General features: G+C 44.9%; 3 protein-coding genes across 4 annotated transcripts; all 3 read left to right on the top strand.

The window, feature by feature from the left end:
• Nucleotides 1-3,331: 3,331 nt before the first annotated feature.
• On the top strand, nucleotides 3,332-6,333 carry LOC137593710 (uncharacterized). The gene is made up of 4 exons (XM_068312648.1): nucleotides 3,332-3,472; nucleotides 3,810-4,585; nucleotides 4,658-4,775; nucleotides 4,864-6,333. The coding sequence occupies exons 1-4, from the start codon at nucleotides 3,332-3,334 to the stop codon at nucleotides 5,308-5,310; spliced, it is 1,482 nt and encodes a 493-aa protein (XP_068168749.1). The 3' UTR covers nucleotides 5,311-6,333.
• A 519-nt stretch (nucleotides 6,334-6,852) lies between these two features.
• rbl2 (retinoblastoma-like 2 (p130)) lies at nucleotides 6,853-18,363 on the top strand. Its single transcript, XM_068312832.1, has 22 exons — nucleotides 6,853-7,168; nucleotides 8,493-8,623; nucleotides 8,715-8,915; nucleotides 9,150-9,214; nucleotides 9,310-9,438; nucleotides 10,208-10,368; nucleotides 11,198-11,262; nucleotides 11,561-11,732; nucleotides 11,958-12,121; nucleotides 12,511-12,623; nucleotides 12,698-12,801; nucleotides 12,910-13,047; nucleotides 13,463-13,627; nucleotides 13,779-13,887; nucleotides 13,982-14,245; nucleotides 14,317-14,510; nucleotides 14,790-14,966; nucleotides 15,044-15,115; nucleotides 15,448-15,544; nucleotides 15,806-16,035; nucleotides 16,374-16,547; nucleotides 16,750-18,363. The coding sequence occupies exons 1-22, from the start codon at nucleotides 7,031-7,033 to the stop codon at nucleotides 16,915-16,917; spliced, it is 3,231 nt and encodes a 1,076-aa protein (XP_068168933.1). The 5' UTR covers nucleotides 6,853-7,030; the 3' UTR covers nucleotides 16,918-18,363.
• A 138-nt stretch (nucleotides 18,364-18,501) lies between these two features.
• snx20 (sorting nexin 20) lies at nucleotides 18,502-20,796 on the top strand. Of its 2 annotated transcripts, none has more exons than XM_068312834.1 (5): nucleotides 18,502-18,869; nucleotides 19,163-19,231; nucleotides 19,522-19,589; nucleotides 19,681-19,823; nucleotides 19,914-20,796. In XM_068312834.1, the coding sequence occupies exons 3-5, from the start codon at nucleotides 19,535-19,537 to the stop codon at nucleotides 20,583-20,585; spliced, it is 870 nt and encodes a 289-aa protein (XP_068168935.1). In that variant the 5' UTR covers nucleotides 18,502-18,869; nucleotides 19,163-19,231; nucleotides 19,522-19,534; the 3' UTR covers nucleotides 20,586-20,796. The 2 variants fall into 2 exon arrangements, with proteins under 2 accessions (XP_068168935.1, XP_068168934.1); XM_068312833.1 differs by having other exon boundaries at nucleotides 19,435-19,589.
• Nucleotides 20,797-22,821: the final 2,025 nt, after the last annotated feature.

The raw sequence follows: 22,821 nt of genomic DNA, 5'->3' as shown, positions 1-22,821 counted from the left end.
AGCATAACTGTTTTCGTTACAATTTCAACTTCTACACTGCAAGTAAGTTTTTAAAAGGGTAGTAAAGGTATAGAAAACCAGCAGATCCAACAGGGATGAAGTGCATGCTACTGATTCTATGAAACTGACTGATTAACTGAAGGGGGCTGTGTTCAAAAAAGTAGCAGTGGTGAGTTCAATTAGTGAGGTCATTGATTATGTGAAATGAATGGTGTTAGACAAGTGGCCCTATTTACGGATCTTATTTAACATCATTAGCATTAAGGTAGATCAACAAAGACCGTTCAGTGTATAGCTAACAGACCATGGCTATACTATGCACAGGTTTAATCTAAAACTTGATGCAATGATGCAAACACATTTTTTCAGGTGAAGTCTATTAAATCACTGCTTAATGGTTGCGGGAATCATTTAAATTATAAAAGTTGATCAAATCCTTGATCTACTCTCCTTTGATCGTACATTTTGTACCGACAGTCGTAGTTATGCGTTATGCATGACTACGATATGATCCACAGTTGTTATCTCTCTCTCTCTCTATCCATCTATCCATCCATCCATTCATCCATCCTAACTGGGGGACAAGCACAATTATAATATAGATTATTTAAAGCGCACTGGAGTATACCCTGCCTCGCTCCCCCAGTCGGCTGGAATAGGCTCCAGCACCCTGTGACATCAAAGCTGAAAAAAAGTTAAAAGATTCACATGACGAAGTCTGGCTATGGAATGTCATTCAACATCAAAGGATGATTCATCTTCTTTGCTTACTTCATGTCTCTTCATGTTGGCAGGTCATTTACTATATAAGCGCACATTTGCTGAATGGCACCATCTTCAAAGCTCGACAAGGAAGTAAAGAAAAAAAAAACGGTGAAAGGCATGCAAAACATGGTCACTAAGAGGAATATGACTAACCATAGGCTTCAAATGAGGAGTCTTCTACCCAACCCCACCAAGGACGTAGCTGTAGTACGTGCTCATGTTTGCAATTTCATCAATGAATGGAATCTGCCCAAAAACCACAATAGAATTTGGGATAAGCAGATTCACCCACCAACCAACTGCACCACAGAAAAAGCTGCTCAACAGGACTGTGATGTGTCCAACAAAAAACGCACCCCACACAACAGTTGGCGACCAGTCCACCTCCCACCCAATGAGCAGCCAAAGAAATATGAAAGGAGGACGATGGGACCAGCAGCAGTAGACAAGCCATCACCAGGAAACTTCCTCAGGAAGCGCTCAAGAGATTACAAGCTACCTGAAATGGCTCCGAATTCAAAAGCATCTCGTGCTGCAGTGGCAAGGAAACCACCCGTTCCTAAACGTAATGACAATCCATTAATGATATTTCACGTGGAGAAAAATTTTGTGAAGCACAACAAACAGGTGTTCGCAGCAGCAAAGAAGACGTCTGCAGTTATAGATGTTAAATACACAAAGAAAGAGGGTTATGGTGAAGTCCCTCGGTACCTTCAGAAGCTAAAGAAGGAGCAGTTTCAGGTGAAGCCGATGATGGGCCAGTACCTGACAGAGAATGAACGAAAAGAAATTCTGAAGGAACTGGGAAACAAGTGGAAAAAGCTACAAGCTGAGGCCCAGAAGATCATACGCTTCGGAGAGAGCAAGGCCAAACAAGTCTATAGGGAAAAACTCGATGAAGCCATGAAGAACCTGGCAAATGACATTAGAATATTTGAGACGGGCAAGAAGCTCTACATTCCGTGTCTGTTGACCAGCACTTACTATGCCCACAAATTAATCAAAGGCAACACATATGCCTGAACTGGGTGGATGTTGCTTTGGCATCAGTGACCAGTGCTCTCCCAGTGTCATTTAGACTCCACCCACTCGTCTGTTTAATCTTGACACACTTCCTCTCGTGTCTACGAGGGTTCTGTATGTGCCTTTGGATTCCTCGCATCACCAAAGACATGCAGAAGTACAGGATTGGGCTCTTCATAGGAGTTTAAAGACCTGCACTCCCCACCAGCCAGTTAGAACTGAAGACACTTGTTGGATGAAAGGTTTTCAAACCGAAACAGACGTCCAGCCGCTTCAAATTCATCCATCAAAGACAATCAGCGAAGGGTTTACTCTGGGTCCTCCAGTTTGCCCACTTGAAAAAAAATAAAGCAACCACAAAAGCAGAGGGTTTTATTCCGTACCTCTGTTTGTGGGAATGAACTGAACATATACCTGTATACATACAGTTTATTCTCCTGACAGTCTGTTTCTCACTTTCTCTTGCCCTGCCCCTATCTCAGTTGTATTTTTCTTCCACCCAACTGGTCGTCCTCCAGAGTCCTGCCAGGAGTTTCTTCCTCATAATGGAGTTTTTCCCCACCACTGTCACTGATGCTGGTCCTGGAGGGTTCTGTTGGGTTTCTCTTTCTGAAATAGTAGTTGGAAATGTTTGTTAACGTAATAATAGCGCTTTACAAATAATTGTTGACTGATTGATCTGGATTGGGGTCTGAAAATACACCGTCTTGCTATCTAACCCTTAGAGCACTAATGAACAGACTAGTTGGACACATGTCTACTACCACATGATAGACAGGTAAATACAGTACTTTCAGGTGAGATAGTGCTCAGGGTAACTAAAATAAATGACATTTCATAGTTTTAACCGTATAATTTTTAACTTAAAATCGCATTTCAATAACTAATATAAAGTATTCATTCTATTCATTTTATTGTCAATTTATACCATAGACAAATCTGACAAAACTCAAATACGGCTCCTACAGATGCACATGATGCACCAACAGGAAAGCTGAAAAGGCCACAGATCAGAGATAAATGTTCATTTAGTCTTATATTTGATGAGTTATTTTGACATGATGTGTGAAATCTTAATCTATGGGGTGTCAATATTGCATTTTACAGACGCCGTTAGGTTAGGCCATGTTGGTGTCATTCATGGTCCTGAAGCCTGATCAGACCATTTTCCTCATCACGGCCGGCACAGAAAATTAAATGTTTCATGTCTTTTTAAGTTTGTATTAAATGTTAACGTCCAACTGTTCAGAATTTAGGCTCATAGAGCCTATCATTAACTTAAAAAAGAAACAGACCTGTTAATTGCTTATCTTTTCAAGATTTGTCAAGTCGCAACTTGTCAATACCAATGGCGCCACGGTCAGTTGCTCAAGACCATTGCAGGGAGTATCTGTAGGTGTCGGAGGTCCAAACCCATGAAGAAAAACATCAACTTCATCAGAACTGGAGAGAAGCCACAAACAACATCTAACACAAACTAAAGGCCTTCACAGCACTACATAGGACTGACTGCATGGATGAGACAGTGGTGAGACCAGCCACGATGGACGGATTAGAGACAGTTGTGCTGAACCGAAGACAGGAAGCCAAGCTGGTGGTGGAGGAAATGAAGATGTTGAGGTTCTTTCTAGGAGTGACCAGGTTAGATCGGATCAGAAATGAGTTCATCAGAGGAACAGCCAAGGTGAGATGTTCTGGCGATGAAATTAGAGAGAGCAGACTTGGATGGTTTGAACACTTCCAGAGGTGAGATGGTGAGAATGTTGGTGACAGGGTGATGAGGATGTAAGAGGAAGACCATGTGGAGAGGGATGGAGACCCCTGACAGGACATGTCGAAAGGAAAATACTGCTTGCTACATTTCATGGTGTATATAATTCTGAATAGTATAGTCACAAATTATTTGAACTCCAACTTTGAGTAAAACATCATTTTCACACAATCCAGAAAACAACAGGTCAGGCAGCCACGTGAGCGTCAGTTTGACGTCATAAACATGCGCCGCTCATGTTTCCGTCCAGCTCAGCATGGACCCAAACACCTCCACGCTGATAGCAGCGGTGCTCTCTTCCTCGTTGAGCCTGGAAGTAGCGCCTGTGTTCGGGGGCCAGCTGTTCGAGCTGTACCGGCTCCAGGCGGCCCTGCTGAGGCGGAGGAGGGCGCGGGAGATGATGGAACGGAACCGGCGGCGGCGCCAGTATCTGCGCCGGAGGAGGGCGTTCGTGCTGTCATCCTTCGCCGCCGCCCTGAGCCTCATCGCCACCACCAGCAGACACATCTGGGTCCGGGATCGAAGCACCGGACGGAACCTGTGGTCGTCGGCGGAGTCGTTCGACGAGGTGGAGTGGAAAACGCAGTTCCACGTGAGCCGCGCCACGTTCGACTTCCTGCTCCAGCAGCTCGGCCCGGCCATTAAGCGCCGCCGGACGAACTACCGGCTTCCCATCGAACCGCGCCGCAGACTGGCCATCGCGCTGTGGTGGTTCGCCCGCTCCGGGGAGTACCGCTCCATCGCCGCGATGTTCGGCGTTGGCATCGCCACCGTGTGTGTCATCGTGCGGCAGGTCACCTCGGCCATCCTGGAGCGGCTGCACCGGCGCTTCGTGTCGCTGCCGAGCGGACAGCGGCTGGATGACACCGTGAGAGCCTTCAGGGACAGGTGTTACCCGCAGTGTGCGGGGGCCATCGGGAGGACTCACATCCCCATCAGCCCCCCGAGAGACAACCCGGACGATTACCTCAACAAGAGGGGCTGGTACTCCGTCATCCTGCAGGCGGTGGTTAACCACAGCCTATGGTGAGCGGCGGCCGGACCACCGGGGGTCTCTAGAGATAGACTGGGGACTAACCTGCATGTCTGTCCTCCCAGCTTCACTGATGTCTACGCTGGTTGGCCTGGAAGCACCAGCACCACCTCCGTCCTGTCCAGTTCTGACCTGTACCTGAAGGCGGAGGACCGCCCTGATGGCTACCTGTTCCCCAGAGAGGTGGGCAAGTAGAGCTTTTAACCCGCACCCATCTGCTCACCTCACATCCATATCTTTCTGACTCCATCACACCTCGGCTGCCTTTCAGAAATCGATCGTGTTCGACGGCGTGGAGATCCCCGTCCATCTCATCGGAGACTCGTCGTTCCCTCTGAAGCCGTGGCTGATGAAAGGGTACAGCCAGGAGGTCCAGCTGTCTCCGGAGCAGCGCCGTTTCACCTACACCCTCAGCTCCGCCCGCTCCGTGGTCGACACAGCCTTTGCACGCCTCAAAGGCCGCTGGAGGTGCCTGTTGAAGAAGAATGACCTGGACATCTCTATGATGCCCAGAATCGTGACTGTCTGCTGTGTTTTACACAACATCTGCGAGACTCGGGGAGACGGTTTCCTTCCAGAATGGAACGCCGACGTGGCGGCAGGTGAGAATTACCTGAGGCAACCCTATACGGAGCCGTATGAAGGGGACACGTACTGCACCGCTGAGGTCATCAGAGACACCATCACGTGTAACCTGCTGACGATACTGCAGTATTGAAGACTCCCTGGACATTAGCAGCTGCTTCAGTTAGTTCAGACTCTCATGGGTAAGACAGGGAACTGTTCCCTTCAGATCAGGTTCCCAACAGAACTTCCAACACTTTAAATTTGAGGTTAACAGTGTCTTTCTACTGAGAGGATAGTACAGGTGCTCACAGAGATACGAATATCTACAACTCTCATCTTCCTTGTCTCGCCCAGGTCATTCTTGCACTTAATATAATGACTTACAGACAATTTATCTTACAAATGGTCTCTTGGAACCTATTCTGTTCGTAAGTTTTGCACCTTCTGTATTGATAGATTTTTAAAGCACCCATAATTAGAAGAGTTATGTGTGTTCTAATTGCCTGTGAACCGCAAAGCTGCTGTGGAAATTCCAGTTTTTGCTTTTCTTAATTGAAAACAAACAAAACCAGCCCTCGGAGACCATTAATCTGCAGCAGCTTGGGTTCCTCATATCCATCTTTCCCTTGATAAGACCCTCATTCAAGACCTGCCCCTAGAATCTGGATCAAATTGATATTATTATTATTATTAGTCTGATGAGAGACTATTTTGAGAGACTGTTTCACAAATGTTGGTTTCCTTCATGATCTATATCAGGAACATTAGAAGATGTATTTGACTCCTAACTGTGTTTAAAATGACATTTTCAACCTTTTAAGATGACAAATCTTTCAGAACTTTAATATAACACACTGACATAATGACTGTTTTTTGGTTCCTAAACTGTTTTCAAAATACTTCTGTGACACAAGTATGTGAATGTTGTCTGCTGGGTGTGAGCATGCATAGTTGTTTGTTTGTCATGTGGCCCTGCGATGAGCTGGCGTCTCATCTGGGGTGTACCCCGTCTTTTGCCCATAGCCAGCTTGGACAGGCTCCAGCAGACACGGGACCCGAGAGGCGGATAAGTGACTGTAGTCAATATGATTGTGATCGTCTCGTCTACAAGGAGATGGATGTGAATGTTGAATGACTACTTTATACTTTTTTTTTTTTTAACTTACTAACATGATGCTGCTTTATAATTATCTCACTACATTTTCTATCAGTAGAATAAAATAAGTAACTATGTCAATTTTAAAAGTATCAGGGTACAGATCTGGATTTTTTTGTGGTGCTCAGTTTATTTCTTTCATTTGACGTCTTAAAAAAGTTAAGTTTAGCCAACTTCTGGTCCTTGTAAAGCTCAGTATTTGATAGTAAAAATACAGTAGTGCATTTTTAAAATCTAAAGACGTGTGTAAACCTGAACCAGTACTTATTTAAATTTATTTCATGATTCTTGCTTTGAACAAAACGCTTTGAGACCGTTTCAGATCATTCTCATGCAGTCGTTCTGTCGAACGACCGTTAAAAACAAAAACAGGAAGTAGTAGTATTTTGACTGACAGAGGACACGCCCAATCACGTCGCTAACGCACATGTTGTGGGCGGGGCAACGCGAGTTACAGCTCGGTATTCTCCACGTAAGATAACGCAGAAAAAATGGCGTCCAGCCGCTTATCTCGGTGTTCCGTACGTGACGGCTACGCGTCGTAGTTGTCAAAGGACATTTAAATCGTCTCGCCGTTCGGAGCTGTTTTCCTTGCAGTACGTTTATAACACTGTTATGCACAAACAGTTGCGTAAACTCGTTTTTTGCTATTATAGATGTTGTTTTCCTACTAAACCTTCCTTTTAATCAGTGAATTTATTCAGTAAGGCGTAAAATGAGCGACGAGGACGATTTAATGCAGAGAGCTCGAACCGGGTATGAGGATCTGTGTCGGGCTTTAAATATGGACGAGGAGGCGAGCACCGAGGGCTGGAAAACCTACGAAAACATCAGCAGAAATTTCACACTTGAGGTAAGATTGATCCATTACATTAATGTTTATGTCTTTATTCTGCTTCTTCCTGGCGCTGCTTTCCAAGAGAGACCCCGTTTACTGTCACGTTAGCTAGCTAGGTTCAGCTACAGTCTGAGCTAGCAACTGTAGCTTCAGTCGCCTTCATGTCAGTTTATGAATGAATAAAAACATCAATTAAAATTTTGATAAAATGGCTGTTTAAACAAATTAAAGCACACAAAAAAAAACAAATTTTGTTCAATAAATATAACGATCGTGCAAAAGAGATTAAGGCATAGCTACCATATTAGAATGATGTAACATAAGACACGTTATGACACAATAACAACAACCGTAGTAGCTGTTATAGATAGATAGATAGATAGATAGATACTTTATTAATCCCGGAGGAAATTGCATATATCCACTGCTCAGGCATTACTTAACAAATAATACTGGATAAACACCAGGAGAAAAGGAAACACTGACATCACAGGACATACCACAAGACATACATTACACTAACAGACAGGCACATGCAGCACTAACAGGACTTATATACTAAACTATAACTAAAAATATAAACAGTATAAAATTTAAAAATATTACAGTATTAAAATATAAACAGTATAAAATAAAATCTAAACAGTATAAAATTGAATTAAAATATAAAAACAGTATAAAAAATGACATTGATATAAAGCGGACCAGCTGATAGCCGCTAAAGGGGAGGATTTCTGTCCACCCCCCCAGACTGATGATGAAATCTGACTTTATTAATAGAGAAACTGGAACCTGAAGTCATCCTGTTGCACAGTTACTACTGAGTCCTGTGTTCAAGTACCGTTGTGACGTATTTGCTTAATATTGTTTGATGTAAACAAACTTTTCATTTGAGAGGTGATTTATACGCACACAGACGTATGTACTTAAAGGATGCATCCATCTGCCCAAGTAATATATAAATAAGTAATGAGAAGTTTCGTTTTTATTCTTGAATAAAATATTTCTGTTTATATATATATATATTATTTATAGGGTTATATATTAATCAACATTGTTAAATAAAAACCAATGGAGAAATGGAACGTAGTAGCAGGATGGTTCTGGTGTATTAATAATTGTAATGTTAATTAATATTAAATAATGCAAAAATGAACTTATTATTTCACCTGAACCTTTTTTCCCCTCTTCTCCCCTGCTATCACTCCGTCTCACCTCTTATTTCCTACTTTCCCTTTGACTCCTCTGTCCTCCTCTTTCCTACTATCCTAACTCCTGTCTCTCCTCTCCTCCCCCTTCACCCGACTCCCATCTCCCTCTGGTCCTCCCCCGGTTACAGGGCAGTGAGCTGCACTGGTTGGCCTGTGCCCTGTATGTTGCCTGCAGGTCTTCAGTCCCAACGGTGGGAAAAGGCACCTCAGAGGGGAACTACGTCTCTCTGACTAGAATTCTGCGATGCTCTGAGATGAGGTAGGCCTACAACGCACCTGTGTCTCACCTGCAGATCATGTGACCAGTAGATGCACATGCTGACTGCGTGGTTTCCTCTCCTCCTCTGCAGCCTCATAGAGTTCTTCAGTAAGATGAAGAAGTGGCAGGACATGGCTGACCTGCCGCAGGAGTTCCGTCAGACCACTAACAAGCTAGAGAGAAATTTCACCGTGTCGGCCGTCATCTTCAAGAAATACGTTCCCATCTTCAGATCCATCTTCAAGGCCCCGACAGAGGAGCCGCCGCGAGTTCACCGTAACCGCAAGCAGAGGTGAGATACTTTAACGCATAGGAGCTGCTGGTCAGGGGCATTGTCTGTTATCATTCAGATCCAGAACCCGTCAATCAAACAGTAAACTGATATCGATTAGTCAAGCAAGTCAAGGAAAAATCAACAATAGTCTCTGAACTTGGAGTTTTTTTTGTCTGACTGAAAATAGTTGATAAAGACTATAAATGATCTAAAGATTATAGAAATGAAAAGTTTCTTCTTTTCTTATTCCAGGCGTCATCCTTGCACTGTGACTGAGGTCTTCAACTTCTGCTGGGTTCTGTTTGTCCACGCTAAAGGTGAGGGTTTACCCATTCTTCACGATTTGAAGCTGCGTAGAGACTCTTCCTGGTGAGGGCGGCATTAACCGTCCCGTCTCTTCCATCCTGTTCAGGGAACTTCCCGATGATCAGCGACGACCTGGTGAACTCGTACCATTTGCTGCTGTGCGCTCTGGACCTCGTCTTCACTAACGCTCTGATGTGTAACGCCAGGAAAGAGCTGCTCAACCCGAACTTCAGAGGTACCTGCTCAACTTTCTCCATGTTGTCTGGAGAATGGAACAGACAACACGTTTCTCTGTTGTCTTATAACTCTGACTGTCCCTCTGCCCCATGATGCGCTGAAGATCATTTGGGGGGGGGGGTGGGGCAGGACAATTTTACAGCTTTAAAATCATGTTTATATTAAACTAGAAATAAGTATTGCTGAAAAAAACTTTTTTCTAATTGTTGTTCGTAAAAAAAACTGAAGATGAATTTGTTCATACTCAACGACATAAGGAGTCATTGAATTAAAGGAAGTCTGCTACTCGGCTGCGAACCGTCCTGAGTCAAACACAAAAAATAAATCAAACATTCAGCTCTGGCTGTTCAACAGATCGACGTTAAAATGAGCTGCAGCAGAGTTTCTCAGCGCTTTTTCACTTCCTGCTCACACCTGGTGTTTCCTCCACCTCCGTCTCCAAACAGGATATTTAGTGTAGAGGAGGAAGCTCCTGTCTCCCGCCTCAACATGAAAAACGATTCCACTCCAAACCGTATCAGACAGGAAGAAAACTTTCTTTTCATGTTAAGACCCAGAAAACCAATAGCTTTAGCAACCATTGTTAGCTCAGAGCCCACAAGAACATCTCTGCTTTATAGCAACTTTTAAGATCAGGTCCAATCAGACTGACAGGCAGCAGGAGGGATCATGTCAGACAGCGTCCAAACTGTTTCACAGACGGTTGTTTGTCTGATCAGAGATCAGCGACGCAGATCAGCTGATCTGAGGTGTCCGATGTTTTCCAGGTCTACCAGAGGACTTCAGCAGTAAGGACTACAGGCCGGCCTCCGCTCCACTGTGCTTCATAGAGGAGCTGTGTGAGCTGCATGATGGTCTGGTGCTGGAGGCCAAAGGAGTCAAAGAACATTTCTGGAAACCTTTCATCAAGAAACTGTTCCACAAGAGGGTGAGACGCGCTTCCGTTCACACGCCTGTTCGTTTGCACACGTTCAAATGTTTATGACCGTCGACCAAGAAATCCCGCTGAAGTCAGCGCTGCAGGATTTACATTAAATGCTGCATCAGAAGCGCCGACATCACAAAACAGCACGCCCTGCTGGTTACACACTAGTGATGTACGGTTCAGCTCCTGCATATGTTGTAGAAAATGTCCTTCTGCTGAATAAGGAGGGAATCACTAACACTCAATTGAGAATAAACACTTAAGATTTGGTTTTGTAATTGTATTCAAGAGCTTTGGACTCCGTTCACACAAGCAGCAGGCTGATTGAGAGGAGTGAGTGTATTTTCCATGTATCCTTTGTACAGATGTGGCGTTGTGACCTCTGACACCCATGTAAAAATGATGAGTTTGGACCTGATCTGAACCTGAGTCTGGACAAATGATTTGCTGTTTTAGAGAAAACCTGTTAGATTACAGATAATCCAACAGCAAATCATTTGTGACACGTGTATGTGGGTGTGTGACTTATGTAAGATAAAGAATTTAGAGTGCAACATAAACCAGCCGTGAGGACCAACACAGGGTAACAAAGGGTTAATATGTGATTATATAAGCATGAACAAAATAACACATAAATGTAGTGTTTTCACACACAACATTTTTATCCGACTGAACTGATGATGATACCTCAGGATTTCAGGAGGACAGCTCCTTTAAGATATTTCACTGTGTGAACCTGGACTGTTTGACTGATAGCTGATTGATTTTTTTTTTTTGATAGACTGATGGATTGATAGAGTTATTGACTGCTTGTTATCTCGTTGTCCTCCAGATTCTCAGAGGGAAAGAGGACGGTCTGACCGGCTTTCTGGATCCCATGAACTTTGGAGACAGTTTGTGAGTTTCTTGTTTTCACACGTTGCTGTTATATTTCCTGACGTGATCACAGATTTATAATCTGCTAAGAAAAACCTCCTGTGAAGAAATGTTAGAGTAGAACCAGGTTTTATTCCACATTCCAGGGCGTTTTCTACCTGAGGGGTCGAATTAAAAGTCTCTCTTTTTTTCACCTTTCTTTAACAACCAGAACTTATTCTACTCTCCTATAACAGCTTCATGCTCTCGTCATCTTTTGTCTCTACTGTTATACTTTATTTTCTGTGGTGTTATCTTATGTGTGATGTTGTGTTCCCAGTTTATCTCTCAGTCGGGTCTATGAAGAACACGTTCTGGCCACCGGCAGCCTGGACGAGAGGATTTTCATTGGTGACGGGGCGTTTGAGGACATCGGGACCCCGGGGCCGTGCCTGTGTGAGGGGGTGGAGAACCAGGACAGCGCCACCAGCAGGCTTCACAAGAGCCTCACTGTGAGACAGTCGGCTTCCACCTCCAGTTCCAGCTGTTAAACATGACTAAACACAGAAAATAATAATGAAATGGGCCGTAGTGGTCATCTGTCCTGTCTAAATAAAAATTATTATACAAAAAATAATGAAAAAATATAAATGTAATGTAAATGAAATGTTATAAAAATGTACAGTAAAATAAATAGATAGTACAGTAAGGACTAAGTTGTTCCTTCTTGTCATCAGGCCTCAGCTCTGAAGGTCTCCACTCCTCTGACGAGCAGGAAGTACATCCAGGAGAACAGTTGGGCATCTCCTGTCTCCACCGCCCTGAAGAGCGTCGGGCGGCTCCACACCCTCCTGTCAGGGACCAAACAGGGCCCGAGTGCTAAGCTAGTGGAAACGCTCAGGTGTGTGTTTTTTTGGATCTGCAGCCGGTGCTGTCATATCACTGAGACTCTTCACTGATAGGCCCAGACCTTCAGGCTCATTAAACACACATTCCTTTCACTCCGGGAGATCATTAACTAATTTGTGATGATGTCACAGATGTCCACGTCCCATCTGGCCTCAGTGGATCAGGGAATTCGATGTTTTAACACATTTTTTCAGCTCACAGTACCCCGTGTACAGTAATCCATCGTTACTTGCGGTTAATGCGTTCCATGACCATTCGCAAAAAACAATTCCGCGATGAACTATTTATTTTATTATTTACGGTAATTTAAACATTTATGAACCCTCCCCATACTAATATTAAAACAACTGCTGCTGATGAACACATGCTGTGTACCTGCAGGGCCTGTGCCAGAGATCCCAGTGATGTCATCAGTGAGCGCCTGAATTCCATGTTTGAGCTCTTCTGTCAACATTTTGACGGTAGTGAGCTGGAGAGCAGGGGGATGGGGAAAGGTAGGCCACACACAGTCCTACAAAAAATACGGATGTCCTCCTACTTAGTGCTAACTGTAGTATCCTCCTGGTAGAAATGGCAGTGAAGTACTTCCACCTGGCTGAGGCGCTCTACTACAGGATCCTGGAGTCCATCATTGAGAGAGAAAAGATGATCCTAGGAGACGCTGACCTGTCGGTGAGGACTGCCCTCCTCAGCTTTAAACTAATCTAGTTCTTTACGAACACTTAGAGAAACACGTGGAATGATTGGATGGCGTCACTTATTACTGCGACTTTACTGCAGTGCATCCTGGAGCAGGACATCTTCCACCGCTCTCTCCTCATCTGCTCTCTGGAGATCGTCATCTTCTCTTACAGACCTCCAGGCGATTTCCCCAACCTAATCACCATCTTTCAGCTGCCGGCATATCACTTCTACAAGGTATCAATACGACCGATCGGTTCAACTTCAGCTCTGAGTAAATGAAACACAAACGACAGCAGCTTGGTGGCTAACGTTTATGTTTAATTTATAATGATGCTGACTCATTTTTATTCATCCAATAAAATCATGACAAAGCACAAAGTTGAAAAGTAAACCATAAAGTAACACTTGATGATATGATGTCAGAATCAAAAGGAAGGAGCCGATTATGAAGAAATGGGTTTTAATTGAGACATTTCTGACTGCAAAAACACAAAACAAAACAAAATGATTTGCTTTTCTGTTTGCAGGATTACATTGTTGTACAAACTTCCCTCAGAAATACACATTCTTATTTTTTGAATCAATAGGAAAAATAATAACTAAAGTAAAAGCAGCGTGTGCGTGCTTGCGTGCGTGTGTGTGTGTGCAGGTGATAGAGGTGTTGGTGCGGGCGGAGCAGGGTCTGTTTCGAGCGGTGGTGAAACATCTGAACCAGGTTGAGGAGCAGATCCTGGAGAGTCTGGCCTGGACCAGTGACTCCCCCCTGTGGGAGAGCCTCCGTGGGGTCAAGGACTGCGTTCCGGCTTGCCAGCAGGTCCAGAAACGAAATCAAATCGATTCTAATACACATGTGACAGGAAGTCTTTAGCTATTTAAGCTATGCTAGTTAGCTTCTATAGGATTTCTTCTTTAATATTAAAAACACTGTTTGTCCCAGTGATACGATCTGGCTCTGTGTGTTTCAGGTGATGCCTCCTCAGTACCTGGAACAAAATGACGAGAGCGTCTCAGGGGGCGTTCCTGTCACGCCCACAAACCACAGACCGGACCTCAACTCCAGCAGCACTGTCAAAGGTGTGTCTGTAGCTTCCTTGTCCTTACACTCACCTGTCTGTACCCACCTTTACCTTCATCTGTCTGTAAATATGAATATCATGCCCCCCCCCAGGTGTGTCCCCCTCCCCTACCACCCTCCTGGACCGCTACAGCTCTCCGCCCAGCAGTGCGGGACGCCGCCGTCTGTTTGTCGACCCGATGGAGGGCGAGCCTGGAGCCTCCTCCACCAGCACCACCAATGCGGTGCCGGCCGCCGTCGTCAAGCCCGGTCAGTCCAACCTCGTCGCCACCATCCCAGCTGGACAGACTGTGGTCACCGTAGGAACCGCCACCATGACCGCCGACAACGGGCAAACGGTCACCATCCCTGTGCGGGGTGAGAGGCTGGTGACTAAACGTGATCTATGAATGATGACGATGAGGTTCACTGACCTCTGACCTCTGCAGGTATCGCCAACGAGAGCGGAGGCATCACCTTCTTCCCGGTCCAAGTGAGCATGACCGGACAGGGCGGAGCCACGCTGCAGCCGTTGTCAGCTCAGACTCTGTCTGGCACCGTCCAATCAGCTGGTGCCAAACCAGCGGCTAAAACTCACAGCAGCCCCCTGAGGAAAGGCTCGCTGTCGCTGTTCTTCAGAAAGGTACAACGCCCTGCTGTCCTTCATGGGTTAATACAAAGCAGCCAATTACAGGTGGAGCTGATAGGCGTCGCTGGGATGGAGCAGCAAGTCAGGGATCAGCAGACCGGAGCTCGAATGTGTTTCCACTAGGGGGCAGTGTTACATCTGTCAAACCACGGAGGAAGCAGGAAAAATCTTCATATTTGAACTCTAATATGCTGACTCAGACACGTTCATCGATCACGACAAGGCAGTTTATATAGACTTAACCAATGAGGTTGTGTTTTCACCCGGTCACAGGTGTACCACCTGGCCAGTGTGCGCCTCCGAGATCTTTGTGCCAAACTGGACATTTCGTCTGAGCTGAGGAGGAAGATCTGGACGTGTTTTGAGCATTCTCTGGTGCACTGCACCGACCTGATGATGGACCGTCACCTGGACCAGCTCCTCATGTGTGCCGTTTATGTCATGGCGAAGGTCCGTGTGCGTGAGAGAAAATCCCTCCAATCCTGTTTGATCCCCTTGAGGTTAATGTACCTGTTTGGTGCCTTCAGGTGACCAAAGAAGACAAGTACTTCCAAAACATCATGAAGTGTTACCGCACTCAGCCTCAGGCCAGCAGCAACGTAAGAGCCTCTTCCAGTGTGGGGTGAACCTCGTACCTGATTTACTGTATGTTAAATTACTAATCCACAGACCTGCACCAGATTATCTGACAACAAACACATTTTTAACCTCTAACTGGTGAGCAGTACATAAAATGTAATAATGCAATACAGTAGGACCTTTAGATATAAGTTTGAGCTCGTAAGTCAAACAATATTTCCCCATTTAGAAGAACTAAAATCATTTTAATCCATTCCAGCCTTGTAAAAAAGCCTCAAACCCCCTAAATTATGAAAAAATAAAAAACATCATGACATTTTACAAAGTGTGTGTGTGTTTGTGTGTGTCTCAGGTGTACAGGAGCGTGCTGATCTCTGGACGGAGGCGCCGTCTCTCTGGCAGCAGTGATGCCAACAAACATGTTTCGTCTGACAGCAGCCAGGATGTCGGTAAGGAAACCCCAGCTGTGATCCAGACTGACGCTTTCCATCATGGCCCTCAGACCTGAAGGTCTGACCTGGGGCTTCCTCCAATAGGAGGACGCCCTCTAGTGGTGGCTCTTGTTGACATTTTCTGTTTTCTTCTTCGTTTTTCTCTTGTGTGTTTGAACATTTTCTTCTGTCTTTCAAGAATCAACGTAGGATCTGATTGATAAACACATTTTATTCATCATGTGTTCTCCCCTTTCATTCACCCCTCTCCCCCTGCAGGTGGGGATATCAGTCCGCTTCCTATTCGTTCCAGTAGCACCTTACCCACCCCCCAGCCGGGCAGCACCCCCACGACCCCCACTATCCCCACCAACAATAATTCCCCGTCCTCAGGCGCAGGCGATGGCGAGGAGGAGCGAGGAGACCTGATCCACTTCTACAACAACGTTTACATCAAACAGATGAGAGACTTTGCTCTGCAGTACTCCGCTTGCTTGTCGTCTGCAGGGGTAGGTGTGATCGTCTGATCAGTTTACCAGCACAGAACTGGTTAATACGTAATCATAATAACACAGACTGGTCCGAAAACGCATCATTTACACTCTGTGGATTAAATCCCACTGGTGCACATAAGCTAAAAGGGTTAGCATCAACCACATCTGAGCCAACTGAGTTGTAATTAATAACCTTTTGCAGCCCTGGACGTAATAGAACTGAATGAAGTCATGTATGTTGGTTTTCTAAAATTTTCTTCAAATGGGGGGGGGTTGTTTCCTGTTCTTTTAATACAGTAATTACGTCTCTGCTGCTCTTTTTCTTCAAATGAACCTGTCTTGAATCTGTGCAGGTGGAGTCCCCGCCCCTCTGTCCGTACCCCACCCTGAGGACGGGCTCCCCCCGTCGGATGCTTCTGTCCAGCAAACACTCCATCTACATCTCACCTCATAAGACGGGCTCCGCCCCCACGCCAACCACCCCTCGAGACAAGATTCACTACTATATCTGCAGCAGCCCCCCCAATGTGAGAACCCCCCCCCCCACACACACACACACACACACAGTAATCTTTACTGTACATGATCACCAGAGAGAATAAACCTGCTACCATCATTTATGATAAAACAGTTACAGAGAAAACAAATAGGTTATTGTTAAAAATACACACAGTGTGGAATTTCTACTTTTGGTCTGTGGCCTCTGACCTGTGACCTCTGACCCTTTAGCGCCTGCAGGAAATCAACAGCATGATCCGGACAGGAGAGACCCCAACCAGGAAGCGCAGCATGCCCCTGGAGCCGGAGGCGTCCCCTAAGAGGGTTTGTCCTGACAACCACTCCGCCCTCCTCCGCCGTCTACAGGACGTGGCCAATGACCGCAGCTCCTCCCACTGAGGCCATGCAAACACACACGTGTGCGGACACACACACACACACACACACACACACACGTTTGTCTTTCTGTACCTGTGAGGACTAGGGAAGACACATGAAACACAACCATAAGCTATGGTGCCGGTGTAATTACACACTAGCTGTGATGAAGTCATCACATGATGAAGTCTGGTGTGTCATTGGCTCAGAATATAGTGAGTAGATCCGAGTCAGGGTCAGAGGTCACTGCCCTGTAGAAACCTTTGTAGCCAACCAGTCCAGCTAGCCACAAATGGTGGGTTCACATTAGTATTGTTGTCACTCTGACTCCTCTTTAGCTCCGAGCTAACTTTAGTCCCCCCCATCTAATTCCTGTTGTTAGCTAACATTAGCTAACAGCAGCTCTGTTGTTGATATTGGCATCATCCAGAACAACCTGAAAATGTGATCGACTAATTTATGTTGTGTTAAAATAACAAAAAGGGTTTGTTCCTTATTAATTTTAGTATTATATTTAATGAGACACCAGATGTTTTTCTCTGAGAGCTCACCCCTCTTTGTCCCCCGTGAAGCCACGCTTCATTTTCCCCCTAACACACTTTGCTTTGCTAAACAAATCTGTAATGGAGCTCACCTCCACCGGGGCTTGGTGCCCTCTGCTGGTAGTGAACTGTAGATGCAGCCCATCTTGAGTCATGAACAGTGCATTGTGGGCCTGTAATGGTTTAGATCACCCCCATCAAATCAAATGGTTTGTTACTGGAGTTGTACCAAAGGAACAGTCATTAAAATCATATTCAATATTTTATTTTCATATTAAAATGTGTCAATTCGAATGAAGTGAAGGTGTGAAGAAGTAACAGAAACATTTTTATTTAACTTCCTTTTCTTAAACACATTCATACCAACGATGCTAGACTGATGATCTAGTTGATGGCTCTTTAACCCCTTCAGCTCTGACTGCATGAAGTTTGTCCTAATGTCAGAAAACCATCTCAGTGAAACAGATTCCAACTGCAACAGATTTATGCAAACTGTTTAAAAAAATAATAATAATGGATGAAAGTGTAAAAATAGAAATGGAAATGTAATTGTGCAAAATCTGTTAGCGTGTCCAGGGACACAACTGAACTGCACAGAAAGGAGGAGCTGGAGAGGTTCAGGTTATACTAGCAGTGTGACAATCAGGCCCTCTTCTTCAACATGTGTCATCTATCATTAACAGACTGACTTTGATATTAGTAATGTGATTACTACGGTCATGTTATCTTCGTGTTTCTCCTCCACCTTTAGTGAGCAGAAGGTTGTAAATATCTGTACAAAAAAAACCCCAAAAGCTATTTTATGGAGCAGGTGTAAGTTAAGTGCCTTTATTTTCTACTCATGAAATCTGGTTTGTTTGCTTCAAACACTTTTATTAGATTTTCCTGACTGTAAAAACTAATAAATATCAAATGTCTAAAGAAACTTGGTTGAAAGTTGGAGTTATTTCGAGGGGTTTCTAAAACCTCATGATCTCATGCACAACAAGCATATTGAAATCAAGTAGATCTGGTTTATTTATCTGTACCTACACCATACTGACAGATAAACTTTATACATGTGATTTTTTTTTTAATGTTCAACATATTTCCTTAGAAATTAGAAAAAAAAAAAAAACAAGGAGGCAAACTGAAATAACTGGATCAATGATAAAAATCACTAGATTTGTTTTGATCCAGGTTGGATGAATGGATGTTCTGATCTAAGATTCAAACCCTCTGATGAAAATGAAATTGAGTAGCAGTGTGTGTGAGCAGCACCCCCAGGTGGGAGGATGATGAACACCATGTGAGACGCTGACGAGTCTCCACCCAACAGAAGCAGAGAGGAACTTGAACGCACCATGTGGTTTACAGTAACTGTCTCCTGGGTTGAGAAGATCATGCCAGGGTACTTCTGGGGTGACTTTAGAAGACTGGGGTACTTCTAGGGTAAGTGACACTCTGCTGCGGCACACACCACCCACCTGTTCCTGTTTCTGCTAGAACCATAAAACAAACCCTAACTCGATGTTACCACATTTAACGCCCAAAAGTCTAAACTGCTATTTCCTGTCACTTCCTCTTCACCTTTCTCTTTCACAAATCTCAAACACTGACTTCCTCTTCGTCTTTTGGCGCAGTCACACTTTTTATACATTCATGCTAAAGGCGTTCCAGAGTTTCACTTTCTACTGCTTTATCTGTGCATTGTTTGAAACAAACTGATGTTAATTCCTCTGTAGGGTGTTCTTTCCACACCATGAGTCCTGCTTCATCTGTCATAAACACATCACGTCGTGTGGATTGATCAGGTACGTGGTTCCGGCCGACTCACAAAACTCACAAAAAAAAGTTTAAACTGTACTGTAATAATTAGACATTTTTCTGTTTAGACATGCCGTAATGAAATACCACTTTAGATTCGACTGGTTTCAGATTTCATAATCGGTGTGAAGGACTATTATTATGAAATGAAGTATTTATTGAGGTTTTCAATCCTACTGTACTGCAACAGGGTTCCAGGATAGTTTGTGAGTTTAAAACCCCTGGGGGGGGGGGGTCATTAATTAAATCTGGACTTCATATTTTCCATGCGGATCAGCTGTTTAGCTGCTATGACAGAACCAGAACCTCAGCGTGACCTGACAGACCCGACACCTGTGGATCCAGGTTCTCACTTTACTACAGATTGAAGCCACTCTCAGGTCTTTGCTCTGAAGACGCTCAGAGATGAACTGTTTCTTTACCTCTGTCTTCACAGGCAACCCTCCCAGTTGCTCCTGTTTAACCACCAAGGAGCTGCAGCAGAACTGGAGGGAGGTGAAGCAGAGAGAGCGGCCCGTCAGGCTGCTGTTCGAAATCCCATCCAGTCGTATTGTTGAACAAACAGTGCATAAATATGTGGTGAGATGACAGTGAATGAAACCCATCTAGCAGCAGCAGCTCCCTGAAGAAGACAGTCATCATGTCTGGATGTCTCCTGTCTGTCTGCAGGTGTATCAGGTTGTCGTGATGCGTTCAGGTAGCTTCGATTCCCGTCGTGTGTTTGTAGAGCGCCGTTACAGCGACTTCTCCTGCTTCCACCACAAACTTCTGGAGGAGTTCGACGAGGAGCTGGAGGAGGTGGTTCTCCCCCGAAAACTCCTGACGGGGAACTTCAGTCCAGAAATCATCTCGGAGCGACGCCTCTCCCTGCAGGACTACCTGGCTAAACTGTACGCCATCCGCTGCGTCCGACGTTCGCCTCACTTCCCAAAATTCTTCACTGAGCAGGAACAGAAGCGAGCTCACACTCTCCTGCGAGCGGGACAGTTCCGGCTGGCTTTGGAGCAGCTCGAGAACATTTTAGAGATTGAGGAGAAGCTGTTACCGTGGCAAAGGCCCACCCTGATTGTACCCACCCTGTGTGCCATGGCGGTCTGTTACCGGGACCTGAAGGAACCAGAACAAGCATTTGGCGCCGCTCAGAGAGCGCTGCCGCCAGTGAGACGGTACGGACTGAAACAGTACAGAGCTGCCCTACTGGGCCTACTGGTGGATGTTGGGTATGAACTGGGACGTCCTGTGGCCCAGTTACAGGAGGAGCTGATCCGAACAAAAGATGTTGAGAGGGGGGAGGTGTCATCGCGTTCCCTAAAGGAGTTAGTGATCCGTGCCTTTACCTGATGGAGGCGATGGAGGCCGGCATCAGCTCATCTGATGACCTCTGAGGGTCACTTTGTAGAGTAGAATCTGCACCAACATGTGAACCTGGTACGATAGTCAATCTATTCAATGTCATTTATAACATCAGAAGTGAAATGAGTTCATAAAGCTGAATAAAATCATGTGGATGAACATCATAAGAATAAAAACTGCCTCGTTCAGGCACAAAGTTTTACTTGTTAAATTTACCAACATCACGTCGTTGCTCCATTTTCAACACAGATTAGTCAATAACTGTAACTCATCCAAAGGAATAGAAGCTGAAACAGTATGGGGATGGGCGTGTGTGTGTTTCTGTTTGCTTCCCTCCTCTCAATGCTTCACCACCCTTCAGTCCTGGCTCCTCCCACTCCACCTGTTCCATCCCCGGCTCCTGATTGGTGCAGCATGTTGTCAATGGAGCGCTCCAATCCCAGATCCTCAATCAGGGCTGGAGCCCTCAAATACTCTTCAGCTGTTCAAATGGGGGGGGCTGTTTCCTCACGGACAGTCTGCCTCATTTGCTCCTGCGAGATGCGATGTTTTAACCAACTTTGTGACCACATTGTGGAAGAGTGGGCCAAGTTAGTCACCTGCAAATTGCAGGCAGGTACTGGATTGTGTCAGCATTAGGATTTTACTATTATAAAATCCTAATGCTGACACAATTGTAGTAGGGGTGCTGCTCCCCACTTTATTTGTACAACTGTAATTAAATGACTGTGGGGGTTTTCCACTTTCACTTTACAAATTCAGCGATCCTCTTGGTTCTATTCCTTTGTTTGAGCAGCATCCTTTGGCCCTTTTGTAAATTTTGAAAACTTTTACCCTGTCCTGGGATTTAAAATAATCTTTGGTTTATAAAATGTTTTTATGTTAACTGTTAGTTGGTTTTCTTAACTTGGTTGTGGTTTTCACAGGGGCAGTTGATGAGAGAGAGAGATGCAAACAGAGTGTCTACGAGCCTCCTGGACCCGACAGAAGGGTCGGTCAGTCCAACAGAAGGTTAATGTCCAAGGCCATTTTTTCTGTGAAGATCCCAGAGAATGTTCTTTGGTTATCTACTGTAATTCATAAATAGTGTCTGCATCCTGTTCACTCAGTATACTACTAGGTGTTACTTCATGTTAGTAAAATATCAGCAGCTTCTGGTTCAGCAGTGTTTACAGCAAGAATGATTACCTACAAACCAGAAGATGTTGAACGTCATCTTTCACTAAAAGTCAATTCATGTTCATGACAGCAGCAAAATATCAGCTGTTTCTGGCTAAGGGCTTCATAACCCCATCATTCTATACCTCCAGAAGACCAGGAGGGGACACGGCCCCCTCCCGGCCCCGTTACTGCGAGACACAGTTTTGATCCAGAACCTGCAGCGTTGGGTTGGGACTTGAATATAGAACCAATTGCTCATTGTTACAGGCTAACCCATCACGCTACCGATTCCTTCACGCTCAGACCTTTTCTCCGTGTGTATTTGTCTTCGTCATTCAGGAAACAGCCTGAAAAATGATGGAAGGAATGGGATTTGATCCTATAATTTCTGCACACATGCACAGCACCTTAACAGACTGAGCTACCTGACTCTACACACAGGAAGTGGTTGGATGTTCTATTTATTATTCACAACACTCTGGAGAAAATCTAAAGGCAGAAGCTGGGATTTGAACCCATAACCTCAGATTTGAGTTCCTCCTCATCTCTCTGAGCTAAACCTTTAGCTTCCATGAATTGGTTCGGAACTTGTATTTATGGGGTTCACAGGCGGAGGAAACACGACCAAAATGTTTCTGTAACCTGGTTAACAACCAATTCCCCACTACAAAGACAACCTGGGTGTGTCCTCTCACCCTCCTTCATACCCATGAAGGAGGGTGAGAGAACATATCTATGAACATTTGAACTCAGCTATGTGCATGTTTTTAGACCCACCGGACACGTGGAGAACATGCAAACTCCTCACAGAGAGACCATCAGTGGGATTTGAACCCCAGACCTCCTGGCTGTGAGGCGACAGCGTTACCGCTGCGCCACCGTGCTGCCCTGATGGGAGGACGAGGACGACTTCAAGAACAATTCACGCTTCAAAAAAAACTTTTTTACTACCTGCACAATTTAACTGGACTACCTTATGCTTTATTTGAAAATGTTTGAACCTTCTTCTTGGTTTTGACCAGTAGATTTAACCCTCAACTTTCCAGAAGACAATAAATGTTTA

The sequence above is a fragment of the Antennarius striatus genome, chromosome 4, assembly GCF_040054535.1.
Source record: "Antennarius striatus isolate MH-2024 chromosome 4, ASM4005453v1, whole genome shotgun sequence".
NCBI classification, from domain to species: Eukaryota; Metazoa; Chordata; class Actinopteri; order Lophiiformes; family Antennariidae; genus Antennarius; species Antennarius striatus.
The sequence above is the reverse complement of the archived record's forward strand: the minus strand, read 5'-3'. Positions and strand labels throughout refer to the sequence as shown.